The sequence below is a fragment of the Sciurus vulgaris genome, assembly GCF_902686455.1.
Source record: "Sciurus vulgaris genome assembly, chromosome: 6".
Lineage (NCBI taxonomy): Eukaryota > Metazoa > Chordata > Mammalia > Rodentia > Sciuridae > Sciurus > Sciurus vulgaris.
In genome coordinates, this window is record NC_136466.1 from 85791759 (window position 1) to 85805799 (window position 14041).

The 14041-nt window shown below is 31.6% G+C and overlaps 1 protein-coding gene across 1 annotated transcript in view; it reads left to right on the forward strand.

Annotated features, from left to right (window-relative positions):
• Positions 1-14041, forward strand: part of ST8SIA4 (ST8 alpha-N-acetyl-neuraminide alpha-2,8-sialyltransferase 4) — a 94947-nt gene that overhangs the window by 4281 nt on the left and 76625 nt on the right. The window contains exons 2-3 of the mRNA XM_079145893.1: positions 2024-2155; positions 9823-10080. Of these exons, the coding sequence (XP_079002019.1) occupies positions 2024-2155; positions 9823-10080 (390 nt within the window). The remainder of the gene's footprint in view (positions 1-2023; positions 2156-9822; positions 10081-14041) is intronic.

Genomic DNA, 14041 nt, shown 5'->3' on the forward strand with positions numbered 1-14041 from the left:
TAGATACTAGGTAACAAATGTAATGATTAGTTTAATCTCAGAGATGACTATCTTCCTGGATTTTTCTCAGTTATAAGCAAGAATAATGTGTAATATATTACTTTAAGAGTGATTTATTTGATGTGTTTTGTTCTTTTGCCTTTAAAAGAACATATTGAATATTTTGGTAAATAGCCCTATGCAAAACATGTTTGTGGTGCAGCTGTTCAAAAGTCATGTCCAATCTGGTATGAGAAATAAGCAGGGGGTGGTGACATCCTTCATGCCTTACATTCACAGGAAGGAAGTCTTTTCTAAGACAGAATGCTACCAAGGTCACATGTGAAAAGTCTCTTGGGACCTACTGAACTTTATACACAAAAAATTTGCCCTAGAGTCACAGACTGCACTAAGAGTGGCCATCTCACACATGAATTCCATTGGCTAAAAGGAAAAAAGTGTCACTACTTGTAGATATTTCCATTCAAATTTCTTTCCTAGTCCTAAAAGTCTGGTGTTTGTCCTATCATCAGTTCAATACAAACAATTCAAATGGCAGAGTAGGACAGTAGCACTTTATTCATATAAAACTGATCTAAACTTTTAAAAATTGCTCCTGAAATCTTAGCAGTTCTGAAAAGGCTCCATGAAAGCAAGTACCTCATAGCAATCACTTTAAAGATAAAAATGTATCCACATGTCAATGTAACAATGTCCAAGAGATCTAAAAAAGTGCAACCATGAAAAAAGTGCTTCTATGAAAATATATTGGTAGCAGAAATAATTATAATCATAGCATAATATGGTAAGAAAGATGATATTGATAGGCTAGTTATTAATGAGGTGAAAATTGGAAAGATCCCTCTTCCACAGAAATAATGATAATTTATGCCTATACTCTTGACACATCTCCAAAGATGTGAAGGTTAACTTCTATGCATATTCATATTATTATTCACATAGAATTATTACCATTAAACATGTAATATGAAGACTGACTTCTGGACCACTGAGTAGTGAAGAACACACTCTTGTTTCCTTCCATCCTAAATGACCTCTGTAAAATGAATATTATTAGCCATGTACAGACATGCAAAATGAATCATTTTCATCAGTAGGAGAGTTTAAATATTAATTTTTATAGAGTTCCAAATTTCGCAGGGAGTGGCTTCATATGATGCTTTGAGATGGTTCAAATTTAAACTACATGTTTAAAAAAGAATGCAAACCAAAATACCAAACTATCAGCATTCAATTATGGAATTCATCCAACAGCTGTTACACAAGCAGTGTTTCTTTCCATTGATAGCAGGAGAGGATTGCCTACATAATAAACACAAATTTAGACTTTGTGATTGAACGAATAGTCATGTTATTTTTCACCACGCTTTTGAGATTCTAAATTTCAGAAAGTGACATGTAAAGAAATAAATTTACATACTGAGTTGGCTATGTCTTTTTTTTTTATGTGCCACTTTTTTTCAAGTGGCTTTTTCTTTGCATCTAAGTTACATCTATAAAGGGCCGAGAAAACAGCATATTGAAAAACAAGTTGTTTAGCTCTGTCTACATGACATAATTGATAACAGAGCTCTCTCTCAGCCTCATCATCATCTCCAGAATCCCAACACACCATGCCCCATGGTCTACTAGCTGACAATATTGTTTGAAAGGGGATAGTTGATTTTTTTTTTTTTTTGATAGAGCAGAGATTACCTGAAATAATGGCTACTGAATGAGTTTCTTCCAGTAGGGTCCCTGTCTTTCAACCACTACCTAATCTCAGGAAAGTATCTCATTGTTGAGAAATGTTTTGAAACCCATTTTGAACATTAGTATTTCCATAGTGCTTTATAAATTATTTTCTTATACAGAGGTACACTTATTCCTCATTCTTATAACGTCTTTCATCACGGTTATATATTCCTTCTAAATTGCAGAAATAAATCGTTTCTAATTTTTCACTAGTATAATCGAATTATGTATTGTATGACTTAGACAAAATTCTAACTTTCACAAAACTGTCATTTTTATTTTGTTTCAGAGATGGCGAATTGTGTTTGAGCCGATCACTTGTGAATAGTTCTGATAAAATCATTCGAAAGGCTGGAACGACAATCTTCCAGCACTCTGTAGAAGGTTGGAAAATCAATTCCTCTTTGGTCCTGGAGATAAGGTGAGCTCCTTTAATAAGGCATAATACATTTCACATCATGTTGTTCTCAAATAGGTTGGGTTTGCAAACTAATATTAAACATTTGATTTATAGTGTATGTATGCTTTAACAAGAGTGAAACAGCTGTATGTAATGCTGCTCATTGAAGAACATGAAACCATAAAATGAAATAGTAAAAAATTTAAAGATGAATGTGTGAGTTTTGAATATATATGTCTTTATAGTAATTTAACAAAATATTCAATAAGGTACTAGTACTTAATATACTTAATTACTCAGGAGGGACATATATTTTGACAATACTGTCTTCTCTGTTGAGACTTCTTTCTGATCCTGTGTTTTCTCATTCAGATAAAAATAGAGACTACCCAACTCCTATTTTGGTGATCATTAAAAATAGATTTGACTTAATCTTTTAAATGGTTACATCTGCGTGAGAATAAAATGGATAAAAACCAGAGAATAAACTTTCTTTTTTTTTATTCTTTGTAACACATAGCTTTTTAGCTAAAACAGACTTGCAAAAAGCTCAGTGCCTACATATATCCATTAAATTATTTTCTTTTATTGTAATCCTATTACTAGTAAGAAATCTCCTGATTATGGAGATTACTTCTCTTTATCTTTTCATTACATTTCTGTTAGATGATGTCTGAATTAGAGCATTTCAATAAATCATAACTCTAAAAGTTCAACAGACTACATCCTTTACATAACTCTAAAAGTTCAACAGAATACATCCTTTACATAGTAAAACCATTAAATTTTTCTAGTATCACATGTTTATTACACAATGACTAAATATTAATACAAAAGTTTTTAAAGTGTGGCTTATTCATTAAGAGAAAAGGGGCTGATCTATCTGCTTAAGTTTCTGTCTACTCACTTCTTGGTTCATAACTACCTACAAGGTAGACCATAAGCAATGTGAAGGAAGAGTATATTGCAAGCATCTTTAGAGTATGTATAGCCAGACATAGAATGCATTTCAGCAAAAGCACTCACGTAAGTTGAAATTTACTTGAAAGAATGTCTGGAAATTTAAAAAATGATGGCAAGGAAATGCAAGAGAGGTTAGGCTTCTTTGTTTTAAAGGTTTTGAAGTGACTGGAAAGGAAACAGGAATGAATTCACAGTAGTATCCAGTAATATATGTTTAGTTGCTTTTAGTTTAGGGGGAGCTTTCTAGATTTTCTGGGTCTAACAAAAAATGAGGAGATGTATAGAAACTGATAACTTTATAAACTGCTGTCCCCTGGGTAGAATAGGGCCTTCAAGCAAAATTTATTTCATCTGTATAGAGAATTTTCAAGCCAATATTGCAGTTCAGGAGATTCCCATGGGCCTATATTCTTCCTGAGAGCTGTTTTGTTGAAACCATGACGAACATAATGTCTCCAGTTTGGTGTCCTGGGTTCTGTTCTCTCATGATATTTGCATACTATTTTCCTCTCTGCTTCTGATCTCCAGCTCCACATTTGAATTTAGACACTGCAAGAAGTGAGAAAATTATGAGGAATGGAGTAATATAGGATCATATGCCCAGATATAATTTAGTATAAAGATTCGTATTTCTTGGGAATGCAATGGAAACACAGAAATGTGGTTAATTATAAAGGAAAATTTTTGTTTGATCAGTAAGCATATCTGAAAAGAGAACTTTCATTGAATGGTTTAGCAAGAAAAAAGTTAGTTTGGACTACACAGATCAGGTAAAGGAAAATAGTGATAGTTTAACTAACATATCTAGCTAAGCTAAGTAATGATGAGTAAATTAGAATCTACTAAGTGAATTAAAGCATTGACACTAGTTTAATTAGTATATTCAGCTGTATCTTCCTAATGTCTACAAAAAATGAATCATATAGATGTTCATGACTCTATAGATGTATTTTGCTCTTATTAAGATATTCAAGGTAAAGGTGTTAAATATAAATTGACCTAAGATATACACTTATTGCAATTTTACAAGTTAATGAGCTTTACATTTATATTTTTGAGGGTAAGTTATTTTCAATTGTAACAGCTAATAATATGAATTAAATAGTAGTACTAGATATTTTTATACATTTCTCCTTAACAGATAAAGAAGTAAACAATAAAACAGTGAACCAATATTAAATAATACATACAAAATTGTTGCTTCCTAGCAAGGAAAGAATAATTTGTAAAACCATTATGGTACAGTGTGCAAACAGTTCATAAAAATTATAATTGCCTCTAGCAGCAATGACAAATGAATATTAATCAGGTTGACACCTATAATAAAAATTTTAGAATATGAAAATGTCTGATTGTTGGCTTAGCTTTTGCAAATATAATTCAACTATTAAGTAATCATTAAGTATTTTGGAAGATTATAATTCTTTGTTTCTCCCTCACCTCTCTAGTAGTTAAGGAGAACCATAACAGTTTGTGTCTGTGAGTGGATGTCTACTTAGTGCAAGTTTTTCAAAATTCTACTTTAAATGTTTGATTAAGGCATTACAACTAATTGTTCTTCATCTTACATGATTGAACCATGCTTAAAAATCTTTCTATTTTTAAATATCTTATTAAATTTATAATGTTCTTATAACATTTCTAATAATTTGTCAATTTATATTAAAATGTGCAATAGTTACTGAAGATAAATTTTTCAGTCATAATTTTCTTTCTTACTATTAATTATTTCATCCCTATGTACCCTCTGCCACTTTCATAACCACATCAAGTATTCATTTATGGATATTCAGGAAACAACTGTTCCTGTAGGGAGTTGTCTAAGTGAAATGGTCACCCATTAGTTCTTTGTACTTTGAAGAGCTATTAGGATTTAAGGAGTTAATACATTTTGCAGCTAATTTAATGATGAAGATAATTACATTGGCTTAAAAGCTTGGTTTGATTTTTAATAATTTGATCTTTATTATTTTATCATAAGAAATGACATGTTTAAGTTGCATTAGATATTTTGAATGCATCTGTGAACACTGTACTGAGATTATTTATATGATTATGTACAGTACTTCTGACTTGACATTTTTTCTATATTTTTCTCATTTTTATATATCAAATAAATCATAAAGAAACACAAATGCCAAATATAGATATGTAGAAATGTATGAGTTTAGTTACTTATGGGTGGAGCTTAGTTCTACAAGAAGTCAGGAAAATATTTTAAATTCTTAGTATAATACATACGAAATTTTCTAAACAGATAAGACATGTGGGTTAACTATGCATGATCACAAATTTATATTTGTGTATCTGTCAAAAAGAATTTGCTAGTGCATGTATAGATTTGCTTTAAAAAAAAAAAAATTACACCATCTTCTCCCTAATTCTCTTGCAGAATGAGTCAAATGCTTTCTTGTCTGACTGTTGAACCAGTCTTGTTATAAAATAAATTGCTTGGAAGGTTATGTTTTGATACTATAAATGTGAACAATTAGAATGTATCTTTATGAATAACATCATGGCATTGTTTTGTGCTGATATAATACAATATTATTTATTCAATATTATCGAATTCTGGGTCAAGTGTCAAAAAGTACCCAAGGTATAAATGAAATGAAAATACTTTTCTTTAAGGTTTTGGTGGGAATTTTGCATTTTATTTGTTTGTGATTGTTTAGGATATTTCTTTTGATGCTGGAATATCTTTCCTATAGCAACTAGACCTTAAGTTCAGAAGTGTTAAACTATCTACAGAATGTTCTTTTAGAGCTATGAGGAAAATTTTCTTGCAGAAATAATCCTTTGAGACAAAAAATTGTGTGTTCTATTTGTTTGTAGGCATAATAAACCGTTAGCATTATTAAGATTTTTTTTTCTTTTACTGAACTGTTTCATTACCAAATGAATTCATTCAGAGATTTTTTTTTTTTTTTTTTGGTGGGGGCGGAGTTCCATGGAGTCATTGGCTAGAGTTTTCAAAAACTGATTCCTGATACATATATCATAACCTAATTTGCTTTTCAACTTGCAATGTGTTCCATCTGAAAGGTTTATCACAAAACGCTTTATGATGGAGTTAATGCTGTTTATTCTAAATTTTAAATGCTATGGCACGCATAGTTGTTGACAAGAAACCTACAGAGAAGAAAGAGTGGCATCTGGTGATAGGTTAGCTATATTTAACATTTCACAAGTGAAAACAAGGTTGGGTAAATTAATTCTCCAGAACTCTGCAGCTGCTATTTCAGTGATGGGTGATGTTGAAAGGGAAGTTCTAGTTGAAATTTCAGTTGAAAAGTTTCAGTATAGAATCTATGCCTGTCAGTTTAACAGTCTAAACCAACCTTTCAGTTTAAGCCAACATTGCCTAACAATAGTTTTTATGACTAAGATTTTTAGGCCCACTGAAAGTGAAACATGGTTTCAGAGTCTTTCAGTTAGCTTTAATATTAAAACAGTTGCTGAATCTAGATGTTTACTTATCTAAAGAGGTTTCGAAAGTTGCATTAGGATCACCAAAAGACAACTGAAGACCTAAGAGGAATCTTCTGTTGTTCATTGAAGTTACCCACAAAAGCACAACCCATGCTTTGAATACCTGGTGGTAATTTGACCACATATTAGGAAAATTTGTACTGGTACAGCCTGTCTATTAAACGTTTGCTTTTTGTTGATTCATGTTTCTCTAGTGTTCAGATTTTCAGTTGAGTTTTCTTTCTTTTCTCTGAATTAATTTTGTTTACCCTGCTGTTAAACTCATACCAATTATGCCTGAACAAAAGCATACATGCCTCCTTGGTAATACTTACAGTGTTGCTTCAGTTTTACCTTAAATACAAGATTTTTTAATACTTCCAATGACATTAGGCTAATTATATGTAAGTACTAGTTTTATTTTTTATTTTTTGCTTTTTTCCCCCTTCACTTCTTTATAGTCTAGATAATAACTAGACTTAGCAAATCCACAGAGCTTTTTATGGTCCATTACATCTATAATCTAAAAAAATGCCTTCAGCCTGCTACGGGGAAGAAATAAACTAACCTCTCCTGTTTCTGTAGAGTATTAAGCACTTCAGTCATAATATTACTCACTCACAGTGATTATTTTAGTCTTTCAAACAGTTATATAAGGAATCTATGTCAGATAATTTTCTATGCATAGATTCAAGCCCTAAAATAGAAATTAAAAGTGTGGTTCAGTGTAGTTCATTATAAGAAAAGAACATACTTCAGTCACTCAAGGTCTCTTCTTTTTCTTTTTTTTTTTTCATTTAAAGAGGTAAGTTCTACACCAAAAATTGTTTTAAATTTTGTCTAAGTAACTTCTACATGTTTATTCTTTGATTAATCTACATGAATTTGGTTTTTATTGCTTTGAAAAACACTTCTACTATTTATTCTGCTATCATTAAGAAAAAAAACCAGTGCTGATCTGATAAAATAAAATTGGAAGAATACACAATATATTATCACTTGCACTTAATAATTATTTATATTATTAAGCACTCTTTTTCCAATTGTGAGATAAAAGAACATATTTTAACTTTGCTCAACTCTTATAGTCTGCCTTTTGTATAATTTTTTCTAAAAGTGGATAAAACAAAGACATTTAATTATACTTAAGAATTTAGAAGATGTGTAAAGTGTTTTTTTCTGCCAATTTTCTGTTAAACAGAAAAGGTACCATTATTGGAAAGTCCCTCTTACTACTATTTGACATGCATGTGTCAACGTTTTTCATGGTATAAAAGGAGTTTTCCCTTTTGGATTTCCATGATACAGAATTTCATGTGTGGGCTTCTAATGTACTCAACTCAAGTTTGCAAACATGCCAGTACTTGTGAGACTATATCTTTAAATACATCTACAGCAACCTATTCAAATTATGTTCAAAGGAAAATGATAGCATCATCTAGTTAGATGATTTGACCACATCCGTGCAGTCTTTATTTTAGAACCAGCCTTGTCGTTTTCACAGGAAATGAGAAATTTTTGTTGAAATGTACATGTTAAAGTATTTACTTATTTTTTCCAAAAAGACAAATAAATTGTAGTTAATAAGTATATACAAAAGTTTTTTTCTTTTTTTTTTTTTTTGTCACTTTTGGTGCTAGGTGCTAGTTGTTAACTTTTTAAAAAAATCACTTTGAAAATGTAAGTTTGTAATAATCTCCAATATGCAAACTAGGAGTGGAGTTTTCTGAGAACTTCTTGTTGGAATATGCTTGGTAGTCCATGGATCAAATAATGCCAGATTATTGAACACCAGGTTCATAATCTTTTTTTGACAGTAGAATTTTCTCAAAAATTTACTAGAATCCTGGACTAGTTTCTTTTAGTTAGTTTCTGATATAAATAACTCCAAATATCTTCTGAGCATAGTTCTCAATCTTTTACTTTCCTCTAATTCTTCTGACCTATCTTTCCTTTCCCTCAATTTAATTATACCTACCTCATGCCTTTTGAGTTTATAGTCTTACATGGAAAGGCAATATCTGTTGTGTTGCTGAGATGCCTACAATTTATAGTCATATCTCTCACTAAATGGAGTACAGAAACGTTTGGGAGGTCCAAATTACCAGATTCTCATACATTTCAGAATAAAGACCCAGATATATTCCCTTTCAACTCAGGTTCCAGTTTAGCTATTTAATGTCCAATTCACTTCTTTTAATGCTTTTCTAAAAGGAGGAACCAGTATAACATATAGACTCCTTTTAATCAGTTTTCCAAGAACAACACATTTATTAGATATAAAACACAACTTTAAAATTATGACAGACAGGTTTATATAACATCTCACATTGTGACAAATTTATTGATTAGGTATTGGATAGGCTAACTTTTATAAAACAGAGACCTCAACATACAGTGACCAAATTGGATGGGAAGTTTATTTCTCTTTCATGTGATCATGCCCAGGATTCACTCATACCCTGCTTTGGGAAACTTAACTATGACCAAACCAAGCTATACATGAATTAAAAAACTTGTAAATGTTCTAGGTGACCATCCAGTGACATGTTAAACTTTGAAGGTTCAAATACTAAAAGGCAGATGGGAGGAAAAGTCACTAAAAGAAATAAGCTATCTCTGCCATATATAATCCAGTGCTCTGTTAATTCATTTTCTCCCTTACTTTACCTGTCTTACTTTCTGGGTTCCTGAGCTTAGAAGAAAATTTTCATATGAATTTAGTGCCATAGTTTTAATTCTTCATCAACTATTTGTAAAATATAAATGTTTTTAATAACCACATATGTTCTTTGGAAAGGTACACTTCTTAAGTGTAATCTATGATAGAAATAAAAATAACTTCAACTTATTTCTATTTTTCAAAACCAAACAATATTAAACAGAATAAATGACTAAAGAAAATTGAATGACACTACTAGAATATCTAGTTTTGCAAAAAGAAGTGACAGCTGAATTTTTACATAATAGTTTGATTTTTTAGCATATTGATGAATGGAGTATTTTTTCACTCCACAAATAGGTGTGTATACTATCTATCTTTCCAAAACCATTGTCCATTCTGCGAGAAGGATTTTAAGAAATGTACTTTATGCTTTATGAAACTTACTTAATTGGTTGGTTTGATTACCACCTTGACAATTTAAGGTTAGTGGTTTATCAGTTGATATTCCACGTGTTACTTTGCCAATGACATCACCAGTTCTTGAATATGTTGTCATTAATGTAAAACCTTGCTTGTATTTTACATACAGGAAGAACATTCTTCGTTTCTTAGATGCTGAACGAGATGTCTCAGTGGTCAAGAGCAGTTTTAAACCTGGTGATGTCATACACTATGTGCTGGACAGGCGCCGGACATTAAATATTTCTCATGATCTACATAGCCTCTTACCTGAAGTTTCACCAATGAAAAACCGCAGGTTTAAGACTTGTGCAGTTGTTGGAAATTCTGGCATTCTGCTAGACAGTGAATGTGGAAAGGAGATTGACAGTCATGATTTTGTAATAAGGTGAGCTTCCTCATTTTATTTAAGAATAGAAAACTGATGAAAAGTTTGAATTTAATATTAAGTATTGAGAACCCAAACATTTATCTACAATATCCTTTTTTTGTGTATTATATCCAAACCTACATTTACCTTGGATAGAATATTAAAATGACTGCATTGTTGAAAGAAAAGGTGATCTCACTGCAGCGATGATTCACATCATCTTGGGGAAATAGAGGGAAAGTAACCATTTTATTAGATTAAAACGTACACAACAATGGTTTCTTAATCTCTCATCTTTATATTCATTAGTTTTGTATAACTTCATTTATAAAAAAATTATGTATAAAGATTATGACTATTATTCTGCAGTGATGACATAGATGCAAGCTGTTTTTACTTTTTTACTTAGAAGATTCTAGGGATATAGTCAACAGCAAGTTTATATTTGGAAGACAGATAAAATTGCCTCTTAATCTTTATTTGTGGTATTTGTGCATGGTAGCATATTTTAACTTTTGAGTTTTCTCACATAATTAAGCAAGACTGGTCTTCACTGGTGTTCATTAAACATTTTATGAATTATGGCTAACTTTTTATTAACTAAAAATCTTAATAGTAGAAAGGTAATTATGATTACTTCATAGCTCTTAGTAGTTTTTAATTTTCAAATCTTATATCTGTACAGTTGTTTCCTTTGGGGTACCAGGAATTGAACTCAGGAGCACTGGGCCTCTGAGCCATGCCCCCAACCCTATTTTGTATTTTATTTAGAAAGAGGGTCTCACTGAGTTGCTTAGTGACTCATTTTTGCTGAGGCTGACTTTGAACTCTAGATCCTCCTGCCATAGCCTCCCATGCCGCTGGGATTACAGGAGTGTGCCACCTCACCTGGAATCTGTATAGTATTCTGACTTGTTTTAGTTATTTAGAAAAATTCCTGAAATATATACATGCATATATATATATATATATATATTTAAATATGCAATAGTGTGGTATAAACAGATAGTAAAATAAGGTGAGTTGACATGTATACAAATACTTGAAGCCCTTTGAAAATGTGCTGTGAAAATATAGCTCTTGAAAATCTATATATAATCAAAAAATATAGTAATTAATTACAGATGCATTGATCATAAATAGGCTATTACTTTTTTAAAAAACAATAGTAGTCATGAAACAATTCCATTGAGCATTGTCAGGTGAGCACAATTTATAATAACAAATATAGCTGTGAACATTTTATTTTATTGTCTTGCTTCTCTGTTGATTGCATGGTCGGATATTGATTTGTACTGAGCTGGATCATTAAACATATGAACTATTAAATTGGTTAGACTAAGAGAACCCTGTCAACATGTAGATATACAAGAAAATTGTATACAATAGAGGAAAAATATTAGACTAGGAAATGAAAATGTAAGTGGAAGAAAATAGTTTCAAACTTAGGTGTCTGTGTGGTAGGTGAAGAATATATGAGACTTCTAGATTTCTGAAGTGAACAAAATATGAGGTCAGTTAAAATAAAGAAGTAAAATTTTTAGATATATCGGAAATTATGGCAAAATAAAGAATGGAATTTTACAATGTGATTATTACTGGATGAAAATGCTCCAAATGTTGTTCATTTCTTGCTCCTGTGTTTTCTCTAAGCTTTGACATAGGGTCCTAGGCTTTTAGATTCAGCCCTACCTCTGACTGGAATGAAGACTCCTCTGATCGATGGATAATAAGAAGGGCCCGATGGCAATTATCCTCAGTCTAGTATCAGTTCATTATTTTCTGTTCTGGCTGTGTTACTCCAGTTTCAACTAGACTGGGTCCTTTGAATTATTCCAATTCAAAATTTCCAGAATTATCTATCTTGCATTGTGTTATATCTAGTGAGTGGATTCCTACTTTCTTTTTAGAATGTCCTAAGAATTACTAGTAACTGTCCTCAAAAGATAGCCTCTCACATTTTCATTTTTCCTGCATCTGTTCCTAGAAACTATACATTCTGCACTGTATCTCGCTCTCCTGTAGAGGGCTTTGGTCAGGTAGGTTTCCAGACTCCTGAGCCTTCATTTACCTGTAAATAAAATTCTGATACCCTGAATCATACTGGCCACCACTTTTATTCTAAAACTAAGGACTATTTCCTCTTTTGCTGACCAAGCAGGAACAGAAGGCCACCTGGTAGCACTGTCTTCTACTATGGACAACCAGGGATTTAGATCACTACTAAGCTACTCTGTGATTCCTCCAGTAAAATACTGAGGTTCTAGGCACTGGGTTAACACACACACACACATACACACACACACACACACACACACACACAAATGTGTGTGTTATTCCTTTAATTATTTAGTCACCTAATTTTGTGTCTTCTCTCTAGGATTAAAAAAAAGTCTATATTCTGCTTTAAATTAATAAACTCCACTCTGATTGTGAGATACCCTTTGATTATTCCTACAGCAATTCAACTCCAGTAATATCCACTACACTTATCTATCTGTTTTAGTCTACACTCTGTGTCTTTAATCTGCTAACTAGAGGGTGCATCTGAGGGTGTGTTGTTGACGCTTGGTTCACTGGTCTCCTTCAACATAGGACAGATGTATTAGAAGGACAGTGTGAAGAATATCTTTACCACTTCCTTTGTGATAACATCATTGAATTCATAGTGACATTTCGACATCAGACTTTGTATGAAAAATATATGTTTTGCCTTCTTTCAGTCTTCATGAGTGTTTTACTTATACAACAAACTTTTAAAGGTAAAAAGCTTTGCTTGAATAACTATCAAAAAGAAAGTATTATGCAAAAACACTTTGAAAACTTCAAGAATAATGTTGAAATAGTTGATCACTTAGTGTTTCTCTTGTTGGAGGTTTCAAAGAGATTTCTCTTCCAAGAGAAAAAAGGCCTAAGATGGACTACAATGATAGTTATTATATATGAATATATGTCACAAGAAATACTTATAATCTCAATTTGTAGTAGACTTATTTCCATAATTTGCAATTAAAGAGTTATGTAAACCACAGTTTATAAGTAAACCAGTAGGTTTATTGGAGTTTTAATAAATACTTATGGCTTTGGAATATCATTGTATATTTTCATGTATATCTTTGCAAATATACACTGTAGTAGAACCTACCCTCCATTGTTAATGATTTTGCTACATAAATCTTAGTTTCATAGGAAACTAGAAATTTTAGATCTTAGTAAGAAGCCAAGTATACAAAGCCATATTTTGGGGTAGCACTTAACTCTTTATAATGCAGAAATTTAGTGAACATATCTGGATCTCTTTCATGGTTTCATATTCACATACACACCTACATATCCTAGGCACATATAATATCTTTAGTTATTTTATGTTAAATGTGCATGGGAGAAATTATAATTATCATTAAAATAGCCTTGATCCATTTCTTTGTTTAGTATCATATTGCTGATATGTTAGCCAATTCTACAGATGTTACTTTCAAAATATATCCTGGATTTAATTATTCTTCATGAATTCTACTGCTACCACCCTAACACATCTCTTGCTTGGAACTTTGCAATAGTCCCTTAACTGATCATCCTAGTGGCATACTTGCTTCCTCTTTTGGAAACCCGAGTTTTCCTTGCCTATACTATATGAAAAGAGTCTGCCACCATCACCATTTGTGACTTTCCCTTTGACCTTGGGGACTTATTCATTACACAGTTATCACTTCATTGTTTTTCTCTTAAATTAGAATATAAGAGAAAAACATTATTTGCATTGCTTCACTTTATATTCAGTACCCGGAAAAGTACCCGGAAAGTTCTTTCTTCTTTCTTTTTTTATATTTTCCACCATGCTCCAAAAAAATAGAATTTGAAATTTTCTAGAATAAAGTGTGCACTAAGAATATGTAGTCCAGGTTTTGCTGATTTTTTTTATTGGTTCTTTTAGTTATTTATGAAAGTAGAATCCATTTTGATATAATTATACAAGCCT